At 45.9% G+C, this 27,212-nt stretch overlaps 1 protein-coding gene and 1 long non-coding RNA gene across 3 annotated transcripts in view; one reads left to right on the top strand and one right to left on the bottom strand.

Moving 5' to 3' along the window:
• Nucleotides 1-27,212, bottom strand: part of LOC122172262 (uncharacterized) — a 113,358-nt gene that overhangs the window by 31,359 nt on the left and 54,787 nt on the right. Inside the window, exon 4 of one of the 2 annotated variants that reach the window (XR_010598377.1) lies at nt 15,296-15,374. The exons of the other annotated variant lie outside the window; for it this stretch is intronic. This is a non-coding gene — a long non-coding RNA (uncharacterized LOC122172262). The remainder of the gene's footprint in view (nt 1-15,295; nt 15,375-27,212) is intronic. 2 annotated transcript variants of the gene reach the window in all.
• LOC101938038 (C-C chemokine receptor type 9) lies at nt 21,321-24,985 on the top strand. The gene is made up of 3 exons (XM_042856153.2): nt 21,321-21,338; nt 23,368-24,037; nt 24,142-24,985. The coding sequence occupies exons 1-3, from the start codon at nt 21,321-21,323 to the stop codon at nt 24,672-24,674; spliced, it is 1,221 nt and encodes a 406-aa protein (XP_042712087.2). The 3' UTR covers nt 24,675-24,985.

Raw genomic sequence — 27,212 nt, 5'->3', positions numbered from 1 at the left:
CCACCCTCTTACCTGAGACCCCTCCACCCACTGCTTGCTCCTCTCTGCCCCCTTCCCCGAGACCCCCCTGTCTGCTGCTTGCTCCTCTCTACCTCCTTCCTGGAACGGGGCTGGGGGGACACCATGGGGCCATGACCCCATCACTTTTTCCTGCCTTATGCGAGTGATGGTGGGGAGGGGACAGAGAGGAGCGAACGGAGGGTGGGGGAGAAGAGGCTTGAGGGGACAGGCGGAGGATGGGGGAAGAGGAGGAATGAGGGAGGGGCAGAACACAGCCCCCCCCATATTTCTATGGAGCTTCGCTTCTGGTGCTCCAAAGGCAACGTCTGGCCGGCGCGCCTCTGGAGAGGTGACCTGCACTGCATCCGCAGCATTTCTCCCCTGCATGGCTGGCCTTTCTGGGGTAGACTAAGCCTCCTCTTGCCTTTTATACACGCTGCCCATGGGTGTAAGATCTAGGGTTCCAACTGATCTGAGGTAAGTGACTGGTCTCTTGGGCCTGGAGGCAACCTGAGTATTGTTGGACATGCATCCGACGAAGTGGGTATTCACCCATGAAAGCTTATGCTCCAATACATCTGTTAGTCTTAAAGGTGCCACAGGACTCTCTGTTGCTTTTTACAGATCCAGACTAACACGGCTGCCCCTCTGATACCTGAGTATTGTGTGATTTTTGGTGTAAGTGACCATTTTTCACTAAATCCAGTTTGCCTGGGAGGCAAGATAGACTGGAGAGTCAAAGGGGACTGTCTGTGACTCCCAGTCCCTGGTGAGACTCTCATAGCAATCCAGGAGTTCACATTTGTTATTGAGGGCAGGTCTACATAGCATTACTTTGGTATAACTACATCTCTGAGGGGTGTGAAAATCCACACCCCGGAGTAATACAGTTATACCAACCTAAGCGCTGCCAACGTACTGCCTCGCATGGAAGAGGATTAGACCCTCTTCATTAAAGCACTACAGTGGCGCAGCTGCATCAGTGCAGCATTTTAAGTGTAGACTTGCCCTCAGTTGGTGAAATCTAATTAGAGAATATACGACCAGTTTGGGGTATCTGCCCTGACATTGACACTTATGGTCATGAGCCACTCCAGACAGCGTGACAGTGACTTTGCCATAATTTGGATGCAAAGGTCTACAAAAACTTCCCTGCTTAGCACCTATCCATCACATTTTATAGTAAAAGTGCCATATCTCCAAGTCTCAGTCAGCCAGAATGCTCAATTGATTTCACTGGGGCTTTTGCCTGAATAAAGACGGGTAAGAACTATGAGCTAGATTCTGCTCTCACTTACAGTAAAAGAAATCTCGGGTAGCTTCACTGGATTTATACTGGTAACAGAACAGAGCAGAACAGAACTCTGAGTAGGATTTGGTGCACTGAATTTGTCTGATGAAACAAAATAGGAAAGAACGAATAATTAAAAATATCTGTAGGCTCTGGGCTGCTTAAAATTTGGTGTTACAGAAAGAAACATGTTTCCACCAGATGGGCCAAATGCAGCACTATTCACATGGGGCCCAGTGAGTTGTGCACACACAAGGGCAGAATTTGGCTCTCTGCATCATGACTGTTGTTTGCTTCTCTCATGGGCTTCACCCTGCAGCCAGGCTACTTCCTGTGTAGTTTTAGTAGGTGCTCGGTTCTTAAGGATTACACAGCACAAACAAAATTAAACAAACACTTGACCTAATTTGGCACAGATTCACCTGTCAGAGCTAGGTTTGCTGGCTCACTCACCTGTTACATCAGTCTGATAAGTTTCCTTTGAGGAAGTGGGAAAACCTCTGAGGAGCACCCCAGTTGTTTTCCATCCCATGTATGGTCCTTCACTGATGTATTACGATCTGTGGTGATGTTGTTCCTTCTCACCCACTTGTGCCATTCAAATTGATGCCCCCCCCCCACGTACCATAGTCATCCCCTCTATTATTTCATTGTAGGATAAAGCCAAAATTTTCAAATTTGGGTGCCTAAAGTTAGGCTCCTACTTCCCTATATGGGCACCTACGTATGTGGCCTGATTTTCAAAAGCTTCCATGGAAGCTCCTGGGTGCTCAGCACTTTTGAAAATCAAGCCACTTAATATCAGTTCTTAAATGTGCATTTAAGGGTACTTCTACACAGCCACCAGCAGCGAGCCTCTAAGCCTGTGTTAACAGACTTGGACTCACCCTACAAATAGCTGTGTAGCAGCACTTTGAAGTTGTGGCCTTCAGAATCTGAGCTCCATCTCAAACTGCCATGTCTACATAGCTATTTTTAGCACAGTGGCATGAGCCCTGCAAGCCCAAGTCTGTCGACCCAAGCTCTGAGGCTCATGTCCACGGGCTGTGTAGACTTATCCTAACAGGCTAACTTTAAAAGCAGCAAAGAGTCCTGTGGCACCTTATAGACTAACAGACGTACAGGAGCATGAGCTTTCATGGGTGAATACCCACTTCTGTGGATGCATGTAGTGGAAATTTCCAGGGGCAGGTATAAATATGCAAGCAAGAGTGAGTAAGGCTAGAGATAACGAGGTTAGTTCAATCAGGGAGGATGAGGCCCTCTTCTAGCAGTTGAGGTGTGAACACCAAGGGAGGAGAAACTGCTTTTGTAGTTGGCTAGCCATTCACAGTCTTTGTTTAATCTTGAGCTGATGGTGTCAAATTTGCAGATGAACTGAAGCTCAGCAGTTTCTCTTTGAAGTCTGGTCCTGAAGTTTTTTTGCTGCAGGATGGCTACCTTTAAATCTGCTATTGTGTGTCCAGGGAGGTAGAAGTGTTCTCCTACAGGTTTTTGTATATTGCCATTCCTAATATCTGATTTGTGTCCATTTATCCTTTTACGTAGGGACTGTCCAGTTTGGCCCATGTACTTAGCACAGGGGCATTGCTGGCATATATTACATTGGTGGACGTGCAGGTGAATGAACCGGTGATGGTGTGGCTGATCTGGTTAGGTCCTGTGATGGTGTGGCTGGTGTAGACATGTGGGCAGAGTTGGCATCGAAGTTTGTTGCATGGATTGGTTCCTGAGTTAGAGTTACTATGGTGCGGTGTGTAGTTACTGGTGAGAATATGCTTCAGGTTGGCGGGTTGTCTGTGGGCGAGGACTGGCCTGCCACCAAGGCCTGTGAAAGTGAGGGATCGTTGTCCAGGATGGGTTGTAGATCACTGATGATACGTTGGAGAGGTTTTAGCTGGGGACTGTATGTGATGGCCAGTGGAATTCTGTTGGTTTCTTTCTTGGGCTTGTCTTGCAGTAGGAGGCTTCTGGGTACATGTCTGGCTCTGTTGATCTGTTTCCTTATTTCCTCATGCGGGTATCGTAGTTTTGAGAATGCTTGGTGAAGATTTTGTAGGTGTTGGTCTCTGTCTGAGGGGTTGGAGCAGATACGGTTGTATCTCAGTGCTTGGCTGTAGACAATGGATCGTGTGGTGTGTCCGGGATGGAAGCTGGAGGCATGAAGGTAGGCATAGCGGTCAGTGGGTTTTCGGTATAGGGTGGTGTTAAAGTGACCATCACTTATTTGCACTGTGGTGTCTAGGAAGTGGACCTCCCATGTAGATTGGTCCAGGCTGAGATTAATGGTGGGGTGGAAGCTGTTGAAATCGTGGTGAAATTTTTCCAGAGTCTCCTTCCGATGGGTCCAGATGATGAAGATGTCATCAATGTAGTGTAGGTAGAGAAGGGGCATGAGTGGACGAGAGCTGAGGAAGCGTTGTTCCAGGTCAGCCATAAAAATGTTGGCATATTGTGGGGCCATGCGGGTGCCCATAGTGGTGCCACTGGTCTGGAGGTATATATTGTTATCAAATTTGAAATAGTTGTGTGTGAGGATAAAGTCACAGAACTCAGCAACCAGTTGTGCTGTGGCATCACCAATATACTGTTCCTGACAGCTTGTATTCCATCTGTGTGTGGGATGTTTGTGTAGAGAGCCTCTACATCCATGGTGGCTAGGATGGTGTTTTCTGGAAGGTCACCAATGCATTGTAGTTTTCTCAGGAAATCAGTGGTGTCATGGAGATAGCTGGGAGTGCTGGTGGCATTGGGTCTGAGTAGGAAGTCCACATATCCAGACAGTCCTTCAGTGAGGGTGCCAATGCCTGAGATGATGGAGCGTCCAGGATTTCCGGGTTTGTGGATCTTGGGTAGCAATAATGACCTCAGCAATAATGACCTCAGGAATGTACCTTGGCCCTGGATTCCTCTCCTTTCAGATAATAATTAATCCCCATGCAATGTCCTGTGTTTTTATCATTATTGGTTAAGTGACCAGCACCTCAGTGCTTACAATCAGCATGAACAATTTGTGCCATCACAGCAACAGTGCTATCCCCATCCATTAGGGCTGGGGAATGGGACCAGAAAAATATACACACCCATTTCAACCTCAACCCTTCGCCCAAACTGAACTGAACCTTTGATATCCAATGCTCTTTTGTACCCAAATTTGTCTCCTCCTTCTCCCCCTTCCAAGTCCTTTACAGTCAATGAGCCAGATCCTTCAGCCTAGATTTGGAAACTCCCACTGTTTTCTGTTCCCACCCTCAGGTTTCTTTCCCCTCCTCTAACTCCCCACAAGGCCCCCTACATCAGCTGCTACTCCGATCAGGAAGCTGTCAGATTCCTGGCAGGCTCTGCTGGGCTTCCACCAATTGCTGCATTGAAATCTTTTACAATCCTAGGCCTCCTTGGGTGAGCGATATTCAGTCCATTCTGAGATGCCTCTGACCCATGAGGAGATCTGATCAGATAATATCTCCCCACCTCCACCTCCCACCCCTCTCAAAAATAATTTTTTTGTTGATAAATTGAGACCTTTTCAACTGAAAACCAGAAAACTTGCCAACCTCCCCCCCACCTCACCCCCAAACCTTGAAATTTTGTGCAGAAAGCAGACACTATCTATCGACAGGTTTCAGAGTAGCAGCCGTGTTAGTCTGTATCCGCAAAAAGAACAGGAGTACTTGTGGCACCTTAGAGACTAACAAATTTATTAGAGCATAAGCTTTCGAGATTTTTTTGATCAAAAACCAATTTTCCATCAAAAAAAGTTTTGATTTAAAACTTTTACCGATCCTACCCACGATTTAATACAGGAGCCACTCTGGGCCCAGCAGAGACTGAAAGCCACTGTTGTGCACTGTGGAGCTGAACATGAGGGAAAGGAGATGGAGAAAGTGAAGCATGAGGGCTGGGTGGACAATGGAGAATGGTAATAGAAGTGACAATATTTGGCCAAGAAATGGGGAGGAAATCATCTGTACTTGGAGGGAAGGAGCAGAGGATCAGGTAGGCTGGGGTAGAAGAAGCAGGGATAAGGGGAAGGACAAAGGCAATTGACCTGACTGGGTTGGTACCAGGAGAGAGAAGGATAGGAGGACAGGACCTCACTAGGTTTGGATATGCATCCAGTTTTGGATGGACTTTTATCTAGACTGGCTCAAACCCGATGAGGCTCAACAATTGCTACCTTCCACTCAGTCTATAGAAAGGAATCATTCTCCTCATATTTTGGTGCAATTACTGTGGCTTAAAAGGAGCCAAAGCAGAAAAAAGAAGCATGCCTGTTTCCCTTTCTTTAGTGTCACAGATTAGAACTGCTGATTTTTTCTGCCAATTATACACCAGATTCTGCCACTGTAAGTTACTTAGAGAGATACCGGACTCTGCAAGAACTCCCTTTGATTTTAGTGGATCTACTTACAGAGAAGAGCAATCAAGAGTGGAAGAAATAATCCTTAATTTTACAACGGTTGCAGCATTTTTAAAACCCTGTTAGACATTTTAAACCAAAACTGAATATCTAAAAAGTATATTTGTTGCTTATAAGTCTGAAAAAAGATAAGAATGATCCTTTAATGATAGGTTTCAGAGTAGCAGCCGTGTTAGTCTGTATCCGCAAAAAGAAGAACAGGAGTACTTGTGGCACCTTAGAGACTAACAAATTTATTAGAGCATAAGCTTTCGTGGACTACAGCCCACTTCTTCGGATGCATATCCTTTAATGATACATATCCGTGACGTCTAGCATATTGCATAGTTGCATTTTTTATAATTATGAGCTAGTCAGAAAATGTTTTTTCCCCAACTGAAAATTTCAATGATTTTTTATTTTTATTTTTATCAAAAATTTCCAAGCAAAAATACAAGCTTTTCAATGACTACAAAATAATATTTTCCAGTTTTCAGACAACTAATTTTTGTTTTATTGACAAAAACATCAAAAACGTTAATTTTGTCAAAAACCCAATTTTCATTGAAGAAAATGTTGATGGAAATTTTTTGACCAGTCCTACAGAGCAACATGGCTATTGAGCATTCTTTGCATAGTACTGAACTATTGGTGTTCCAGTGAAAGTTTCTTTCCTGTGTTTATAAAGTACTGTAAATACATTATAACTATTGCACAGCTTTAACAGGTGTTCAAGCAGTGGTAATATAGGTGCTTTCATACACATATGAATAATAGTGTTTCTTAAAAATATAATTAAAAATAACAGCATATTTTCAAAGCTATGGAAAATCACTACTATCCTAGATCACAGGTTGTTCAGCAGTCAAGTGATAAAATACTCTTTTTGAGATAAAGCTGTACAAATCAAACCAAATCAAACAACAACAACAACAACAAAAATCAAAACCCCACAACAGCAGATTGTGTTAGTTTATCTCAGGTAAAAGTCAGATCATGATAGCTGGTCAAATCCTGCAATCCTTACTTAAGCAAACATCCATTGGACTTTGAGAAGTTTTGTGTGAGTTAGGACTGCAGGATTGGATGCAGTAGGGGCATTAACTACAAGAAGACAATCTGGACTCAATTGGCTGAACATAATCATGCAGTAAATTCTGTTGTTTACCGTCTCAGAGTTTAAGAGGATCAAAGGATGGAACAATGTTACAGAATCACGGGAAACTATCATTAACAAAATCTGAAACTCAGGCCACTGAACCAATTTTTAACCCCTTTTTCTTAATAGCCAGTCTAACAACGTCTACAAGCGATGAAACACTCCTTATTTCAATCTCTACACTCTACCTAACTAGAGAAGGTGTTAGCAAATATCAATACATAGATACCACAGTTTCTCACTTTCACCTGCCCTCTGATAGTTTCCTTATGAGAGTTGCATCGGGTCATAGGAATAAGTACCTGGAATTGAAAAATCAAAACAAAACTTGGTTTCAAAGCTCTACCTCTACTGCAGGTTTAGAAGAGATATTTAGACGTATATCTTCCTGGGAGCAACAAGAGGGCATGTGTGTGTACAACAAAATATATTTAAAATAGAAGTTTTTCCTGAAATACAGTTGGCATTTCTGAGCCTTTTGCTGGTGGTTGCCACCCTATTGAAAAGGGAGAACATTTGTACAAGTGGTACAATGGGAAACTTATGCTCCCTATACTTCTGTTAGTCTCAAAGGTGCCACAGGACCCTCTGTTGCTTTTTAATGGGAAACTAGTTACTGTCATACTTCAATCAATCATCAGGAGAACTTTAACTCTCCAAGCAGGAAACTGCTGAGATATTCCATTTATCCCTCTCACATGTAATGGAAGATGGACTTGAACTTATAACTGATTTTTAAAAATTCTGGTACTTGGTGTGAGAGCATTTAATGTGCAAGCAGAATTGATTGTTTAAACCTGTAGATTTCTTACTTCACAGTTAGTGGGATTAACGTCTGGTAACAAGCTTTATGGCCCAAGTCAGCAATGCACTTAAGCACATGTTGAACTTCTGTGACAGTAACCATGTGCTTCAGTGCTTTGCTGAATGGTGCCTACATTGTTTCATTACTGACACATCCTTATCTCCAGCTGTGTATTAAACAAAAAGAATGACACAAATAAAATGTAAGAAAAGCAAGTTTACTGGCTGTCCCTCGGATACCATAGAATATGCTCCAAGCAGAAGGTTTGGGACATACACCGTAACACGCCTTCACCAAATATGGACACACCACCTGAGAAGCAGATCACATCAGGGAACAGGCCACCCGAATACCCTGAGAGAACCTGCTTCAATACAAATATAAAATCCACTTCAGCTACAGACCCCCCAGCTCTCGCTGTCACCCACCACCCCATCGTGGAACCCATAGGGGGTATCATCAAACATCTAAAACCCATACTCAATGGGAACTCCATCCTGAAAGAAATCTTTCCTGAATCCCCTCTTCGGGCCTTCAAACAAACCCCTAACCTCTCCAAACTCATCATGAGAAGCAGCTCCCCAGAGACCAAGCCACACCAACTCAAAGTAGCACCAGCCCTGCCAGAATAACAGGTGCAAAACCTGAAGACATATTCCACTGCTACAATGATCAACACCCCCACAACAAAACACCTTTCAGGATCCATGGGTCCTACACATGCCTATCACAACATGTGGAATACCTCACTCAGGGTACTAAAATCCCCAACAATAACTATGTGGGTGAAACCAGACAATCACTAAACTCTTTTATAAACTCAGACAGGAAAGTGATAAAAGACAAAAACATCCTTTTCACAAAGTGATTACTCCACATCTAATCTATCAGTCCTCAAAGGAAACTGCACAACATCTTCCAAAGACGAGCTGGGAGCTTAAATTCATAACTTTGCCTGACACTGAAAATCATGGTCTTAATAAAGAATCTGGATTGTATGGTTTATTGCAACAATAAACCTACTTAACCCCCCTTTTTGGTCTATGACTACAGGGGTGTTAATGGGCCACGTCACCTTGAATGGACCCTTAGAATATCTGCTAACAGCTTATGCTAAACCAGTGGTCACCAACCAGTAGATCGTGATCGATTGATACATCGTGGAGCCTCTGACAGTTGATCGCAATCACAGTCTAGGGTTGCCAACCCTTCTGCAGCCAAACTGGGAGATCGGCCACTAACATTCTGGCAGCGCAGCGGGGCTAAGGTAGGGTCCCTGGCTGCCTTGGCTCCTTGCCGCTCCTGGAAGGGGCTGGCATGTCTGACAGATGGTCCTGGGGCGTGGGAGGGGGAGACATCAGGGGGTTTGCCTTTGCTTGGGCTCTCAACAAAATCCCAGCACAGACCAAATCACCTTCTTGTAGTCAAAGTATAAACCTTTCTCACAGCTGAGTCAAATTTTCAAAAAGGGGCATCTACGGGTGGGGATAAGAATGATGGGGTTTGTGCATATCAATTCTATTAGCTGCTGTGCAAGTGACATACTCTATTGCCATTGTGTGTAAATGTTAGCACTTGAGTTGTGTGTGTGCAGGGGGTTGTGGGCACACAAGTGCAGGCTGAGTTGGGGCTCTTTTGAAGATTTATTCCTATTGTGGCATATACATATTCATCAGGACAGAAGCCATGGACAGTAATAGCTATGACAGATTCATTTTGGGTAGAGGTGGCTTATGGGAAATAAGGCCCTCCCTCAAAGGCTCACCAAACACCAGTGATTAATTGAGCCTTGCCCCCTGCCTCTAATGCAATGTCTTCCTCCAGGTACTGAAGCGCTAAAGGCCTCTCTCCAGAATTTCTGTTCACAGGGTCTCAGTCACCCCTAAACTCTAGCAATAGTGGGATGGAAGGTTTCCTGGCCTCAAACACATAGGCAGGCAGGAGGGAAGCTGATTCTCTCCTTATCAGGGTTTAAATTCTCAGATTATTTCCTGAGCCCCCCATGGTCTCCTTTCAAACATGCTATAAAAACTCCAGGGCCCATGAAGGGTGGGGGGTGCTCTCAGGGATCCAGCCTTCAGCCATTGGGCTGAGGGAGGTGGGGAGCCTGGGGCTTCTGCCCTGCGGTGGGGTGGTGGGACTAGGAGCTTCTACCCTGCGGGGCAGCAGGGCTCCGGGCTTCAGCTGCAGGGAGGGAGATCTCGAGGTTTTAGCCCCGTGGGTGCCGGGGCTTGGGGTTTAAGCCCCATGTGGGGGCAATGTAGGGGCTCAGGGCTATAGCCCCACAAGGGGCACGAGGGCTTCTGCCCTGTTGAGCATGTTGGGGATCAGGGCTTCAGTCCCCTGAGAGAAGCTGGGGCTCCCCGCAGGTTTGGAAATGTTTACCGGAGCTCAGCTGTGGACCGCTCTGGCTGAATTTAAGCCTTGCTCCTTATCATCTCTCACACGCACCATCTAACCCAGGTATATTCCCATTATTCTCCCACTGAGGTCAATGAGAGTTGTGCTCACATAACCAAGATGCAAATTTGAGGTTTATTCTTTAAACCAGGCAGTAATGAAACTATTCTGCTTACATCAGTTCTCCTGATTTCAGCAAACATATCTCAGGCCTGGTCTACACTACGGGTTTAGGTCGACTTTAGCAGCGTTAAATCGAATTAAGCCTGGACACGTTCACACAACGAAGCCCTTTCTTTCGACTTAAAGGGCCCTTTAAACCGGTTTCTTTACACCTCCTTCGACGAGGGGATTAGCGATAAAATCGGCCTTTGCGGGTCAGAATTGGGGTAGTGTGGACGGAATTCGACGTTATTGGCCTCCGGGAGCTATCCCACAGTGCTTCATTGTGACCGCTCTGGACAGCACTCTCAACTCAGATGCACTGACCAGGTAGACAGGAAAAGACCCGCGAACGTTTGAATTTAATTTCCTGTTTGCCCAGCGTGGAGAGCACAGGTAACCACACAGAGCTCATCAGCACTGGTAACCGTGATGGAGTCCCAGGATCGCAAAAGAGCTCCAGCATGGACCGAACGGGAGGTACGGGATCTGCTCGCCATATGGGGAGATGAATCAGTGATAGCTGAACTCCGTAGCAGTAAAAGAAATGGCAAAGTATTAGAAAAGGTCTCCAAGGCCATGAAGGACTGAGGCCATAACAGGGACACACAGCAGTGCCGCGTGAAAATTAAGGAGCTACGGTAAGCCTACCACAAAGCCAGAGAAGCAAATGGAAGGTCCGGGGCAGAGCCGCAAACTTGCCGCTTCTACGCGGAGCTGCATGCCATTCTAGGGGGTGCAGCCACCACTACCCCAACCGTGTGCTATGACTCCGTCAATGGAGAAACACACAGGGACGAGGGTTCAGGGAACGAGGAAGATGAGGATGGAGGTAATGTAGGTAGCTCACAGCAGCAAGGAAGCGGAGAAACCGGTTTCCCCAACAGCCAGGATATGTTTGTCACCCTGGACCTGGAACCAGTAACCCCCAAACTCACCCAAGACCCTGAGGGCACACAGGAGACCTCTGGTGAGTGTACCTTTGTAAATATTACACATGGTTTAAAAGCAAGCATGTTTAATGATTAATGATTAATTTGCCCTGGCAGTCGTGGCCAGTACAGCTACTGGAAAAGTCTGTTAACGTGTATGGGGATGGAGCGGAAATCCTCCAGGGACATCTCCAGAAAGCTCTCCTTCATGTACTCCCAAAGCCTTTGCAAAAGGTTTCTGGGGATGGCTGCCTTATCCCGTCCGCCATGGTAGGACACTTTACCACGCCAGGCCAGTAGCACGTAGTCTGGAATCATTGCATAACAAAGCATGGCAGCGTATGGTCCCGGTGTTTGCTGGCATGCAGACAATATCCATTCCTTATCTCTCTTTGTTATCCTCAGGAGAGTGATATCATTCACGGTCACCTGGTTGAAATGGGGTGATTTTATTAAGGGGACATTCAGAGGTGCCCGTTCCTGCTCTTCTGAACAGAAATGTTCCCCGCTGTTAACCATGCGGTGGGGGGAGGGGTGAAGTGATCATCCCAGAGAATCGTGTGTGTGTGTGTGGGGTGGTTTACTTGGGTTTGTGCTGCATGTTAACCCAGAAACCGCAGCCCCTCCTTTTACATCGAAAACTAATTTTAAATGGCCAACCCAATTCATCCTTGATATGGGAAATGAGGGCGCTGCTGTTTGAAACCATTCCCACATGTTAAGAAGGTTAAAAAAGCCAAAAGACTGTGGCTTACCATGGCTGCCTGCAAGCCGAAATCTGTTGCCTGGCACTGGGTGAGTGATCTCTCATACCAAAACGGCAGGCCCTCACTATAAGAGGAAAAATGCGACCTTGTAACGAAAGAGTGTACCCATTGTTCTCTAAAATGTGTCTTTTTTAACAACCTCTCCCTTCTCCTCCACCAGCTGTAAATGTTTCTCCTTCGCAGAGGCTAGTGAACATTAGAAAGAGAAGACGGAGGACACGGGACGATATGTTCACGGAGCTCCAGATGTCCTCCCGCGCTGATAGAGCACAGCAGAATGCGTGGAGGCAGACATGAGAAAAGCACAATATGAACAAGAGGAGAGGTGGCTGGCTGAATGGCGGGATGAAAATAGCAAGTGGTGGGCTGAAGATGATAGGTGGCGTCAGTTTGCAGACAGAAGGCAAGAGTCAATGCTCCGTCTGCTGGAGCATCAAACCGATATGCTCCAGCGTATGGTTGAGCTGCAGGAAAGGCAGCAGGAGCAGAGACTGCCGCTACAGCCCCTGTGTAACCAACAGCCCTCCTCCCCAAGTTCCATAGCCTCCTCACCCAGACGCCCAAGAACACGGTGGGGAGGCCTCCGGCCACCCAGTCACTCCACCCCAGATGATTGCCCAAGCATCAGAAGGCTGGCATTCAATAAGAGTTAAAGTTTTAAAATGCAGTGTGTCCTTTTCCATCCCTCCTCCCCCACCCATCCCAGGCTACTTACTTGTGTGAGGAATTAATAAAGAATGCATGAATGTGAAATAACAATGACTTTATTGCCTCTGCAAGCGGTGCTCGAAGTGGGGAGGGGAAGGTGGGGTGGTTGGTTTACAGGGAAGTAGAGTGAACCGGGTGTGGGGGGGTGTTGGAGGGTTCATCAAGGAGAAACAAACAGAAGTTTCACACCGTAGCCTGGCCAGTCACAAAACTCGTTTTCAAAGCTTCTCTGATGCGCACCGCGCCCTGCTGTGCTCCTCTAACCGCCCTGGTGTCTGGCTGCGCGTAATCAGCGGCCAGGCGAGTTGCCTCAACCTCCCACCCCGCCATAAATGTCTCCCCCTTACTCTCACAGATATTGTGGAGCACACAGCAAGCAGCAATAACAATGGGGATATTCTTTTCGCTGAGGTCTGAGCGAGTCAGTAAGTTGCGCCAGCGCGCTTTTAAACGTCTAAATGCACATTCCACCACCATTCGGCACTTGCTCAGCCTGTAGTTGAACAGGTCCTGACTCCTGTCCAGGCTGCCTGTGTACGGCTTCATGAGCCATGGCATTAAGGGGTAGGCTGGGTCCCCAAGGATCACGATAGGCATTTCAACATCCCCAACGGTTACTTTCTGGTCGGGGAAGAAAGTCTCTTCCTCCAGCTTTCGAAACAGACCAGAGTGCCTGAAGATGCGAGCATAATGTACCTTTCCCGGCCATCCCACGTTGATGTTGGTGAAACGTCCCTTGTGATCCACCTGGGCTTGCAGCAGCATTGAAAAGTTCCCCTTGCGGTTTATGTACTCGGTGGTTTGGTGCTCCAGTGACAAGATAGGGATATGGGTTCCGTCTATGGCCCCACCACAGTTTGGGAATCCCATTTCAGCAAAACCATCCACTATTGCCTGCACGTTGCCCAGAGTCACTACCCTTGATATCACCAGGTCTTTCATTGCCCTGGCAAGTTGGATCACAGCAGCCCCCACAGTAGATTTGCCCACTCCAAATTGATTCCCGACTGACCAGTAGCTGTCTGGCGTTGCAAGCTTCCACAGGGCTATCGCCACTCGCTTCTCAACTGTGAGGGCTGCTCTCATCCTGGTATTCTGGCGCTTCAGGGCAGGGGAAAGCAAGTCACAAAGTTCCATGAAAGTGCCCTTACGCATGCGAAAGTTTCGCAGCCACTGGGAATCATCCCACACCTGCAGCACGATGCGGTCCCACCAGTCTGTGCTTGTTTCCCGGGCCCAGAATCTGCGTTCCATGCCATTAACCTGCCCCAGTAACACCATGATTTCCACATTGCTGGGGCCTGTGCCTTGTGAGAGGTCTATGTCCATGTCAATTTCCTCATCACTCTCTTCGCCGCGCTGCAATCGCCTCCTCGGCTGGTCCGGGTTTCGCCTTGGCATGTCCTGGCTCTGCATATACTCCAGGACAATGCGCGTGGTGTTCATAGTGCTCATAATTGCCGCGGTGATCTGAGCGGGCTCCATGATCCCAGTGCTAGCTATGGCGCCTGGTCTGAAAAAAGGCGCGAAACTAGTATCTGACGGACCAGGAGAAGGAGGGAGGGCGGGAGGGAGGGAGGGTCGAGTGACGACATGGCGTACAGGTACAGGGAATTAAAATCAAGAAAGGTGGCTGTGCATCAGGGAGAAACACAAACAACTGTCACACAGAATGGTCCCCCCAAAGATTAAACTGAAAACCCTGGGTTTAGCAGGCCGTTGATTTCACGGAGGGAGGGGAAGCAAATGAATACAGAACAAATCTATTTTTTACATCTTAAGCTGGCAGCCGACAGTGCAGCATGACTGATAGCCTCTGCAGTACGACGACGATGGATACCAGTCGTAATATACCATCTTCTACCAAAAGGCAAGGGGCTGCTGCTGTGTAGCAATGCAGCCCCATGTCTGCCAGCCCCACGTCTGCCAGCACCCAGATCGCCCTCGGCCACTTCTGGGTGCTTAGCAGACAATACTGGGCAATTGGCAGAAAATAGCATACTACGACTGATAGCCATCATCATCGAGACAGTAGCATGTCTGCCCAGGTGCCCATGATTGACAGCCACTGCAGTACAATGACGATGGTTACCAATCGTAATATACCATCTTCTACCAAAAGGCAAGGGGCTGGTGCAATGCAGCCCTACGACTGCCAGCCCCACGGCTATTAGTCATGCTACACTGTCTACCGCCAAAAGGCAGTTAGCAGCTGCTGCTGTGTAGCAATGCAGTCCCACGTCTGCCGGCACCCAGAGGACATATGGTGACGGTGAGCTGAGCTGAGCGGGCTCCATGCTTGCCGTGGTATGTTGTCTGCACAGGTAACCCAGGTAAAAAGGCGCGAATCTATTGTCTGCCGGTGCTTTGACGGAGGGGGAGGGGCCTGACGACATGTACCCAGAACCTCTCGCGACACTGTTTTGCATCATCCGGGCATTGGGATCTCAACCCAGAATTCCAATGGGCGGCGGAGACTGCGGGAACTGTGGGATAGCTACCCATAGTGCAATGCTCCGGAAGTCGACGCTAGCCTCGGTACTGTGGACGCGGTCCGCCGACTAGAGCACTTAGAGCATTTTATGTGGGGACACACACAATCGGCTGTATACAACCGATTTCTATAAAACCGGCTTCTATAAATTCGACCTAATTTCGTAGTGTAGACATACCCTCAGCGTCTTGGGCCACTTGCAATCCTTCTGAGTCGTGAAAGGTCAACAGCAAAAGGGAAGAAAATATGTGCTGTTTCTATGGCAAAAGAGAAGAAAACTGTTATTAAATAATCTCTGAAACAGCACAACACAGACAAGTAATCACCATAGTACCCTTTGCACACTTGTCTCCTACGATAGTTTATTTTCAGTTACTGAGGGACAAACTTGATCATCTTTACTATTTGCAATACAGGACCACCCAGAGGCCCAGACCAAGACTGCAGCACCAGTGTGCTAGTCACTATGCATACATACAGTAAGGGACAGTTCCTACCACAAGGAGCTTGTAGTGCAAATAGAGAAGATAGGCAAAGGGTAGGCGAAAGGAATCAATGCTATCTCTATTTTTACAAATGGGAAACTGAAGCACAGTGAAATTTAAGTGACTTGCCAGGAAGTCTGGACACTTCCAGGAATCATGCTCAAACCTTATTACAAATCCAATGCCTTACTTCCAAGACCTGCTTCCCCTGAGTAAGAGTGAGGAAATTCACAGTGAGAGTAAAATAATGAACTGTATTGTATGGGTCAGATTCTTCTTTAAATGATGGTACTGTGAACCAAGAGATGAGTCCATCGAAATCAATCAAGTTACAGTTGGGTGACAGGAGAACCTCTAGACAAAACTAAGCACAACAACAAAGTGGATAAGGTCTCCAAGATATTTAGGGGAAGACATAGCATTTGCCAGCAGACAGGTTAGTCTATACTAATACCAGCTTAGTTCATCTTGATCTTCCTGCACCACAGCTCTCATCTCCCTACTAAGCACATGGTCAAGAAAACATTTTAATGTCCAGTTACTTAGCTAATGTTTGTACTGTGCTTTGAAGGTGCAAGGTTAAAACCTGCGCAGTCCAGAAGTCAGATTGTGTCCATGACTAAAGACTCTGAGATAGAAAGTCTGCTCTGGTGGGGGTGGGGGAGGGAGAAGATTGTGGTGACAACAAACTCCCCTCTTCAGGGAGCCAGCCCAGGCTCAAAAGTAGTTGCCACTGGCCAGAGAGTTTGTGAGACCAGGATAGTTGGGGAATACACAGATTCAGTACATCTCCTCAGCAGCCTTTTTGCATGGGTTTCCTGTGGAGCTGCGGGCAGATTTCAAAGCTGCCCTCCTACCCTGAAAGAGGGAAGTGAAATTTATACTAGATCTGGACTGCAAAGTGTTCTATAAATGTGTCATTATTCTGACAATATCACTCAAAATGCTGGTTCATGACAGAATACTTTTACAAGAAGTATCTTCATGATAAAACATTAAATCTTCTGCACCTATTGGAAACAGTGAGTGAACCAGGTACAGGAACAAACAGCTACAGAAAAGTTCATTTTCTAATAAATTCTATAGAACTTTAAGGGGGATGATGGGGTTAGAAGGCTGACAGCAATGCGGAGAAAGCAGCTAAGGTCCTCAGTGGGGTTTGAATGTGTCATCTTCACCAAAGCACAGACATCCACCACTTTAAAGAAGGAACTCCATTAGCAGGAAGCGGTAGTAGGCTTTTATCTTCACTATGTATTAAACATTAGAGGGGCAATACTGTCAGGAACTCAGGTGGCTCCTTGCACGGTCACCTAACAACCCAGTGAGCTTGGCTTGGCCTAATGAATCCTCACTAATTGACTGTGCTCCCTGATTGGACAGAAGAGCCAACAGATCCCTATTTAAGCCTGGTAGCAACAGTAGCACAATGTCTGCTCAATACGTTCCATGCCTGCAGATGTGCCAGACCTGCTTCTTGTACCAACCCTTGTTCTAACCAGTGCCTCTCCCTGCTCCTGCCCTAGTCCCTGTCTTCCTCAGACCTCCTGATTCCTGGCTCAAAGCACTGCCTAATCTCTTGACTATGACACCTGCTCTTCCCTTTGGTTCTGTTCTGAATCCTGCCTCCTGTCTCTGACCATTGGCTTGTCTTCTGACCACACCTCCAGTTCTGCGCTCTGATTCTGCTCTGACCACTAGGCCAGACTCCTGTTCCGACCACTAGCTTGCAATGCCTACACCTCGGTGTGTAACAATTTGAGCAGCCCAGCAAAAAGCAGCGGGGGGCTACGCCCCATAGCATGGAGCTCCCTACAGAAGAGCCCCAGCAGGAGCCCAGTCCACCATTTCGGAAATTGTCGGGAAACTGGGGGCTCAGGTCGCAGAAGTCAGTGAGCAGAATGTAGCCCTCCAGGCCCAATACAAGACCAGGCATTGTCTTCTGTCCCTGCAGTTCTCATATCCACTTTCTGAATGACCAAGCTGCTCGTACCCGACAAGTTCAGCAGCTATTATGCCAAGTTTCATAGGTTCCTTAACTAATGTCATCTCCAGTTATGTTACAGCCTGAGCTGAGCCCCAGTAAGGGGTGAGAGTTGGGTCTGCGCTCCACTCCTCTCCTCAGCAAATCACACTGCTGCCTGTCCACCAGAATTTGGCAGACCCTAGTACACATGTCAAGTGGGCTGGAAGAAAGCAGACATTACAACAGCTTGGACTAGCCTCCCTGCCTGGCCTTTATGCTGTACAGCAGAGCCCCTGTGGAAGGACAAAACAGGGCCTCCCACAGCGGGTGCAGGGTATACTCCCATGCACTCCCATGCAGGTGAACTGGCCAGTGTAGAGAGGTCAGGACTATGGCTGCAACTCATTCGTTCTCACCCTTCCCTCGGGCTCAGTTGTTCTCACCAGTGCCCGTGGAGGGGGCAGCCATGGCACTGGGCATTTCTGGTTTGACCTGCATTAGCTGCTGTATGAGTAGACAGATGCTAACAGGCAGAAAAACATTCAGGCATCAGGGGGTCCAACTACTTAACCAAAGAGGGGGGAGGGGAAAGACTAAGAACATCATTTGTGTAGCACGAAGAAATCGTCTGGGTGTGGCTTACTAGAACTCCAGGTGAGGAGAGGGGTTGGTTTGCCTCATTTATGAGTCTGCAACCGACTCAAGCCACAGATAAATAAAGGCAGCCGCAGATTCACCCAACCCAGAGTCCTGGAGCCATATGCCCTCCTAGACTCGCACTGAATGACAAACACTTCCCAGGAGTTGCTGAAGTCCTAGGAGCACACGTTCACCTGGGGCCACCAGTGCAGTGACTGACAGACTGACTCGATAAGGAGCTACAGCCGCTGGTAAGTGCCCAGTTCTCTCCCATCCTGTCCCTGGCATGAGGGTTAAGAGTTTTCTGTTTATTTTCTACATACTGCTTCAGTGGAGATGAGTCTCTGACACATCACCTCTCTTGGCGAGCAGTACGTTCAATTTTTAACTCATCCTTTTGTAACAACTATTTACTGTTTCCTTTAAAATATTTACTGTTAAAAGTAATTGCTGGGGTGCCCAAGGCTGCTGCAGTCAGCCCATCCAAGCTACCCCTGTGCATCCCAAAAGGATTTACAGTGACATTTTGGAAATGGATACTAAGAGCAAACAAGGCAATCACTAGCTAAATGACTCCCCTGGGATGGTCACATTTTTCTCGCAATTATCCCCGGTGCACATCAGTTTCAGTGGGATTACTATGAATCACCACCAGTGTGATTGAGATTCGAACCTGGCCCTCCGAAAATAATTTTGTCAATTACAGCTCACTTGGGAGATTCCCACTTGCTTAGAAGCTTTTGAACAAACAAAATGCAGCAGAGAGAGGACACATTGTTACATTTTGGCTCCGGTAATGACAGATAGTAATTGGAAAGGGTCACATCACACTTCTAGTTGTTTGATTGACAGGATTCTCACTGCTGTATTTTCTTTCAAACTGCAGAATTGCAGACAAGCATCCAAAAGGGGATCAAATTGATCATGATGAAGTAGTTGGTTCTGATTGACTTAACAGCCATTCTGCTGCTTGTCACATCTGAGTCTCAGGGTTTGCTATAGAAAAACGAGTCAGTATCTTCAACCTCTAAAATATCTCTGAACATCTGAAATTAAGCTACGTGAAATAACAATAACTCCCCCGCACATGATAGCAAAGCTGTGGCTAACATGTTACACACACCCAACGCAGGATGCTTTTGTGACACCGTTTTTTGCTCCTCAGTTACGTCAGCATGAATCCAAAGAACTCCATTGACTCCAGTGTAATTATCCGAATTTACAATGTTGCATCTCAGAACTGTAAAACAGCATCTCATTTACATGTACTATTTTTATATGACACTCTCTGGTGTTACTATTTATGCCTTAGCATTTGGGTGTAGTATGACTAATTTATGATTTCCATGGCGAGGGGGACTTTCAATCTGCCTCCTTTAACTACTGTAAAATTCCCATCTGTATTGTGACATTAATATAGTTTTAAGCATTTAATTTCCTTCTTTGTTTTTTTAAAAAGAGGAAATCTGAATCTATGGATGTGAGCCTCAACTAAACATGGGGTCACAAATTCAACTAAATGCACCACAGCATAGTTATAATCATAAAAAGTAATCTACTGAAGGTATTTCAATGCATAGAACTCCAGGGAGCTACATAATTCTGAATGTCTCTGTTGCTCTATATGATTAAAATTACTACAGCATATATTTTTCATTACTTTAAATGTTGTTATTTTGTAATCTATTTTTTCACCTGATCTTGTCAAAGCTCATATCCTGTAGTGATATACATACAAAGACTCCATTTTGCAAACCTTACTTGGAAGTTACAAATATTCACATAAGTAGCCCCCCCCCCATGATGACAAATGGTGGCCAGATCAGTTCCAAAGTTAGTACTTTTAGAACAAAATTATTTTGAGTTGGGTGAAAAAAAGCATCCAAATAATGCATGAAAGAAGTGTTGTTTTTTGACCCTTGTCTAATGACAAAAAGGATGAGTGGATTTTCTTCAAACCTTCACTTTTGGGCTGAGGGCAAGCATAAAAGATTTTAGACCTAAAATAATGGTAATTTTGTGTGTGTGTCTCTATATATATATATAGAGACACACACACACACACTGAATGAGATTGTCATCTCAATAAAAATTGATAGCATAGTTAGTGACAATACAGTGAGGGACTGGATGATGTATTACCACCCACCAGTAATAAGATCAGGACCGATTTTTTGAGTCAGCAGAGATGAGAAACACAGCTGGACAGATCCAATGAGTGTGTGGTCACCTGCTGAGTGGCTAATAGTATTTAAGGGGAAAACTCTAGGTCTTCTCAGTGTTTGGGATTCCCTCATTGGTGCATAGCTGCACTAGTGCAAACCTCAGCTATAGAGAAGAAAAGCCATGATTTGCACTAGCTTAGTTTATCCCTGCTTGAATGTAGGATTGTCAATTGGTGCAAATCACAGGTTTCTTTAGGCCCATTCCTGTCCACCCTTGGGTTTTACATGGTTCCTGGCCATCAAAACTGAAATAATCGGAAGGAGAGATCACAACCTATAGAAAAAGACATTTTCCAGAGGGCACAAAAAAGATTAGATAACCAGTCTAATTGCAGAAAATTGAGGTGTTTTGAAACTAGAGGCTGTTAATGAAGACAGGTGGATTTCCTTATGACACATAATTTGAGAAAATTTTTTTTTACTCCCAGGAGCTTTTGGAAAGTTATGTTAGTTTCATTTAACAGTTTTTAAGAAAAATGTGAACCCAGGGACTGTACAGCTTATTAAAAACGAAACAGAAGTAATCCTAGCCATTAAAAATGTTTAACCTGCACAAAGCACTTGAAAAGCTGTAGCCAGTATGCTGTTAAAAGCAAATGTAAATGCCTTAGCATATATAGAGAGGTTTGTTTCTGGAAAACTTGCATTATGAAAACAAAGCTTACTCACCCACACAGCCCCCTGAATTTCAAAGGGACAACTCATGTGAGGAAGGAGAGTAGGATCTAGCCTGCAGGCTCAGATGAGAAGTCTTTCTGTGAATATTTCTGGGTTTTACACTCATCTCAGTCCTGTCTGAAGGTCTGTATTTTATATGTCACTTACCCACCTTATTCCCTCTCAAGTTAATAGTGTTGTTTTCAAGACGGAATAAAGATCTGACTGAAGATGGCATTTACGAGCACGGTGAGTATAAATTTACTACTGCCAAATAATCTCTCTCTCTTCCCCCCTTTCGGTTTGTGACCTAGGATATGACATCATTCCCTAAGATGCAATAACACATTCCCCTGAACATATTCTAGAACTGTGTTGTCCTCTCCAAGCTAGCAATGAACATCTGTTCAGTCATGGATGCTCCCGCCATATCAAACCACTCGGCTCATGCAAACCTTTAGCATGGTTCAGCCAAAAGATGCTGGACATGAATTTGCCTGCTGAGCTGAGAGTAGAACTGTACTTTGCTCTCCTATCGGATCTTCCAAGTGAGGATCTTAAATCACTTTACCATGAAACACCCCAGTGAGCTAAGTATTATTGTCTGTAGTTTATAGCTGGGGAGCCAGATCCTCAACTGATGTAAATGGGCAGCTATGTTAACTTCCACCTGCTGAGGTTCTCGCCTGGGGAATGAGAAGCAGAGAACTTCATTGATTTGCCTAAATTCACACAGCAAGAGCATAGATTGTACCTATGATTTAACAGCAGGATCATACCTATGCCCCACAGATGGGGAAGCATCAGAAGATTCAGGTGCTCACTCTGGAAATAACCTGTTCTTGCAAGACTTCTAGATGCCCTGATTAGAAATGCTGCATTAAAAGGGCACTATCATTTACTTATTTTATATATATAAAATCAGATATATAATATGTAAGAAAGAGATGGGCTGATTCTGATGACACACCCGTTTTACACAGGTCTTACTCCACTGGGCCAGTGTCTGATCTCTGTCACTCTGGTGTAAATCTGCAGTAGCTCCACTGATGCAACACCAGTCCAAGTCAAGTCAGAAAATGGCTGAGTGATTCCAGTGCAGTTACTCTGTATTTACACAATTTAAGCAAGAGGAGACAGGCCCAGAGGATTCTTTTTGGAATAAAAGTTCAAATAGAGCAAAAAGGTCACAAGAGTGATGTGTCTACTATGCAATTTTAGCCTTGTGCCTGTTTACCATAGACTCTGTTGGCTAGGTTCCTTGTTGCTCTCACTTTCCTCTGGGCACAGCAGAGAGGGGGAAGCCAGAACGTTGCCTGTTCTAAGTCTCTGATTATGGGTCTGGTTCTACCCTGACCCCATCCCTGTCTGAGGTAAACTGCACTGGCTGGCTATGGGACCATCTGTATTGCCAACTTGCAAGGTACATCAGCTATAGCCCTTCTTGCACCTCTGTGCCCCGGCACACCAGCTATGCTGTGTGGTGCAGAGTTGTGGGGAGACGGCATATTGGCTTTACATCCATAGGGAGCTGCCTGCACTGGGGGAATCCCCATAGGTCGGAGTTGATTAAGAGCTTTCTGACTATCACAAACATCCTGCGTTGAAGGAGAAAACATTTCTTGTGGGTGAAGGAGAGATGTCAGAATCTCGCTTCCAAGCAATGAGTTATGGACCTATGACAGTCCAAGACATTCACTGATTCAATACCCACTGACATCAATGGAAAGGCTTCTCTTGACACCATAGGTGCTGGATCAAGCCCTAGCTGAGAGTACCCCAAAGGTAACAAAAGGGCACCAGACTTATCTAATTTGTTGTATTAATGGCATTATACCTCCAAATCCTCTGTGGGCCAAATCCACTGCTGGAGTAAATGACCACAATTCTGTTGAAGTCAATGGAGCTGTACCCATTTACACCAGAAGGAAATTGGCTCTATTTTCCCCCCAGAGATAGACCAACATTGGGCTTCTGTTTCCGTGGGGCTTCCTGACGGTGAAATGTTTAGACTTTGGGTGTAGGCACATTTCAACAGTTTAAATACTAAAGATGCCACAATTTCATAGGTGGCCTTTGCTCTGCACTATCTGCACTCAAATGTATTGGGGTTATAAGGCATTACTCTGATTGACAGACAACGGAGGGTATGAAATTTCCAATTTCTGGTGGTAGAAAATTTGCCCAGGTTATTGCAAAACTAATTAAAATTTCCACCTTCACTGTTTCTTATTTAATGATTTTGTCAGCATAAAACTAACCTGATGTTCCCCTGCAGGCCATCCAGAATTACTCAGCTAACCTGGATTATTATACGGGTTGTCGTTCTGTGTTGCCTCCGTACGACAACCCGTTTAACCGCACAAACACCATTTGTGAAAAAAGTCACGCCCGGCAGTTTGCTCAAACTTTCCTGCCAGCATTTTTCTGGATTGTATCCTGCATCGGCACAGTGGGTAATGCCTTCGTCATCCTCGTCTTCTGTAAATACAGATCCAGGAAGAGCATCACTGACAGATACCTGCTGCACCTGGCAATTGCTGATCTGCTCCTCATTTTTACTCTGCCTTTCTGGGCAAAAGCAGCTTCAGATGTCTGGATCTTTAAGAATGTCGTGTGTAAAATTGTCAATAGCATGTACAAGATCAACTGTATGTTGTTTCTAATATGCATTAGTTTTGACAGGTACATTACAATTGTCCAGGCCATGAAAGCTAAGAACTCTAAGCGAAAAAGGCTTCTGCGCAGTAAACTAGTTTGCTTTGGTGTTTGGCTGATTGCAATAGGCTTATGCATCCCAGAAATAGTATACAGTGAATCTAAGCAAGTTATTAATACAATTACTTGCAAGATGGTATACCCTACCACAGTGACCCGAACCATCAAAGTTACTGTCCTAGCTTTGAAAATCACAATAGGATTCCTCCTTCCTCTCTTTGTCATGGTTACTTGTTATGATTTTTTGCATCCGAAGAAGTGGGCTGTAGTCCACGAAAGCTTATGCTCTAATAAATTTGTTAGTCTCTAAGGTGCCACAAGTACTCCTGTTCTTCTTGTTATGATTTTATAATTCATACCCTCCTTCAAGCCAAAAGATCCCAAAAGCACAAATCATTAAAGATCATCATCATTATTATCACAGCTTTCCTCCTCTCCCAGTTGCCCTACAACAGCATTTTGCTGGTCAAAACCATCGATGCCTACTCCATGGTCATATCTGACTGCCAAACCCCTGACAACATTGACCTTGGATTCCAGATACCTCAGAGCATCGCCTTCCTTCACAGCTGCCTGAACCCCATCCTCTATGTGTTTGTTGGGGAGAGATTCCGTAAAGCCCTCTTTAAAATTCTGGAGGATGCAATTCACTGTACTGGTAAGAGCCGAGAACAGAGCTCTTCCATATACGATAGCCAAGAAGGGAGCTCAAAATGGTCTGGATTGCTGGGGAAATCAAAAACCAGGAGCTCTCTCACTTTGAGTATACACCAAAATTCCTCACTCACAACCAATTTCTGCCAAGCTCCTTTCGAAGTTAATGGGAGTCTGGCCGGAGCAAGGAGTACTGAATGCAGTGCTCTGTAAGTGATTCTTATCCTATGAAAGAAAAAGAAAGATTCCGCTCAACAAAGTGAATTAGTATCTTCATGAGGGGCTTGATCCAATGATGCTTCAAAGTATTGAGCACTCTCGACTTCTGCTGAAGTCAGCAGGAGTTGAGGCCACTCAGTGCCTCCCCCTGGAGCACTGAGCACCTTCAAAGATCCAGCCCTAGGCTTGTGAGCAGCGTGCTGCTTGCCCTGCCTTTTTAGCTCAGCTGTGAGAACCACAGTGAGTTCAGGCTTTCGCTAAAGCAGTGGAATCTTGACGTATGATAGACAGTGCACACACTTCTCAAACAGCAAGAAAACCACATTAACATCTGCCAATCGAAAAAATCTACACCAGCAGAGCAAACTATGTAGATAATTACCCATGAGGCACTTATTAGCTCTTCACCACTGTTCTTCACATATCCCCCAGTGTGGGAAAAAAGTGAAAGACTGAACTTCAAAATACACCTCGATCCCAATATAACGTGACCCGATATAACATAAATTTGAATATAAGGTGATAAAGCAGCGCTCCGGGGGGGGAGAGGTGCGCACTCCTGTGGATCAAAGCAAGTTCGATATAACGCGGTTTCAGTTATAATGCGGAAAGATTTTTTGGCTCCCGAGGACAGCGTTATATCGAGGTAGAGGTGTACCCCAACTTTGTTGCATGTCACTTTTTTGTCAGCCCTTTGTATTTTCAAGTCTCCCTAATAGAAATAATGGCTTCTTTACTGTGTGGTATTTGGTGAATCATGTTCCTGGGTTAATTGACACATGAAGCTTTTCAGTGTTCTGAAACCTAATCTGTATTTTCTCATACAGTAAGGTTGTGACCTGGTCATGCTACTTTGCCTATGAATCACTTCTTGATTCTCTTTGTATTGTCATCAGAAGGTTTTTGAAGCAATGATAGAAATAGATCAATTAGATTCCAGGGTATGTGACTTTGGCATAATTTGGACAGAAAGGCTTAGAAAAACTGCCCCATTTGGATCCTGTCCAGCACATTGTATAATAACTGTACCATATCTGCAAGTCTTAGTCAGCCCAAATTCTTAATTGATTTCACTGGGACTTTTACCTGAAAAAAGACTGGTAAGAACTATGATCTAGCTTCTGCTCTCAGTTACAGCAAAAGAAAGCTGGTGTAACTTTGCTATATTTACACTAGTGTAACAGAGCAGAACATAACTCTGAGTAGGATTTTGTGCACAGAATTTTGAGGAGACAGAATAGGAAAGAGAGAGAATAATTTCAAAATCCTGTACGCTCTGAGCTGCTTAAAAATTGGTGTTACAGAAAGAAACATTTCCATGGGTCAAATGCAGCACCATTCACAGGGGGCCCAGTGAGTTGTGCGCACATGAGGGCAGACTTTGGCCAATATCATGTATACGCTTGGTGGTGTAGTTTCAGCTCTCTGCATCATGACTGTTGTTTGGTTCTCTCACAGGCTTCACCCTGCAGCCAGGCTACATCCTGTGTAGTTTTAACACATGCTTGATGTGACGGTGGCCCCCACAGGGGAGGCTCTAGCTTTTTTGCTGCCCCAAGCACGGCAGGGAGGTCCCTGGTCCTGCGGATTCGGCATACCCACCGCTGAATTGCCACCGAATCTGCGGGACCGGCTGACCTCCCGCAGGCATGCCACTGAAGACAGCCTGACTGCCACCCTCGCAGGGACCGGCAGGCCGCCCCCCCGCAGCTTGTCGCCCCAGGCACGCGCTTGGAGTGCTGGTGCCTTGAGCCGCCGCTGGCCCCCCATAAGGCTTTATGGAATATGCTTATGAATGTACATATGACATAACTAGAATATGCCATGAAACATATCTCTGTAAAGGTTATGGTCTACTGAATCTATTAATCCTATTTGTATGCATGTATTATTTTTGTACTTGAAGTTAGGAATATTGGCTGTATACTTGCTTGATTTTAACTAGCCTAGTCAGGGCCACCCAGAGGATTCAGGGAGTTTGGGGTCTTCAGCGGCAGGGGGCTCCTGCCACCAAATTGCCGCCAAAGACCCAGCACTTCGGCAGCGGGTCCCGGGGCAGAAGGAACCCCTGCCGCTGAATTGCCACTGAAGACCCGGAGCGGAAGAAGCTCCGGGTGCCCGGACCATGTGCGAGTTTTCCGGGGCCCCCAGAGCGAGTGAAGGACCCCGCTCCAGGGGCCCTGAAAAACTCTCGTGGGGGCCCCTGTGGGGCCCGGGGTCTGGGGCAAATTGCCCCACTTGCCCCCCCCTCTGGGCAGCCCTGAGCCTACTAGAGCATTATGGTCAGCTTCTTGAGAAAAGCACAAATTAAGTGCCCAATCAAAAACCACTTAAGCCAACAATGAACTTGCCAATCCACATCTGAGCTTTCACAGGAATGTGGCTTGGTTGGTAAAAACTGAGCCATGTATGGACATGTGGCTTGCCCATGTGACTCCAAAACTCCATCTTGGAGCTGGACTTTGCATAGGAGAGAGGAGGGGGGTCTCCACCTACAAGAGAAAGTCTATTTAAACCCCCAGGAGACCCCTC

Source organism: Chrysemys picta, chromosome 2, assembly GCF_011386835.1.
Source record: "Chrysemys picta bellii isolate R12L10 chromosome 2, ASM1138683v2, whole genome shotgun sequence".
In the NCBI taxonomy this organism is placed as follows: domain Eukaryota; kingdom Metazoa; phylum Chordata; order Testudines; family Emydidae; genus Chrysemys; species Chrysemys picta.
Note: the sequence above shows the minus strand (reverse complement) of the source record. Positions and strands in the feature narration are given on the sequence as shown.

Excerpts from the sequence above, each read along its gene's own strand:
- LOC101938038 (XM_042856153.2), top strand. Across the intron at positions 24,038-24,141 it reads TCCTCTCTTTGTCATGGTTA|CTTGTTATGATTTTATAATT; the intron begins CTTGTTATGATT and ends ACTCCTGTTCTT.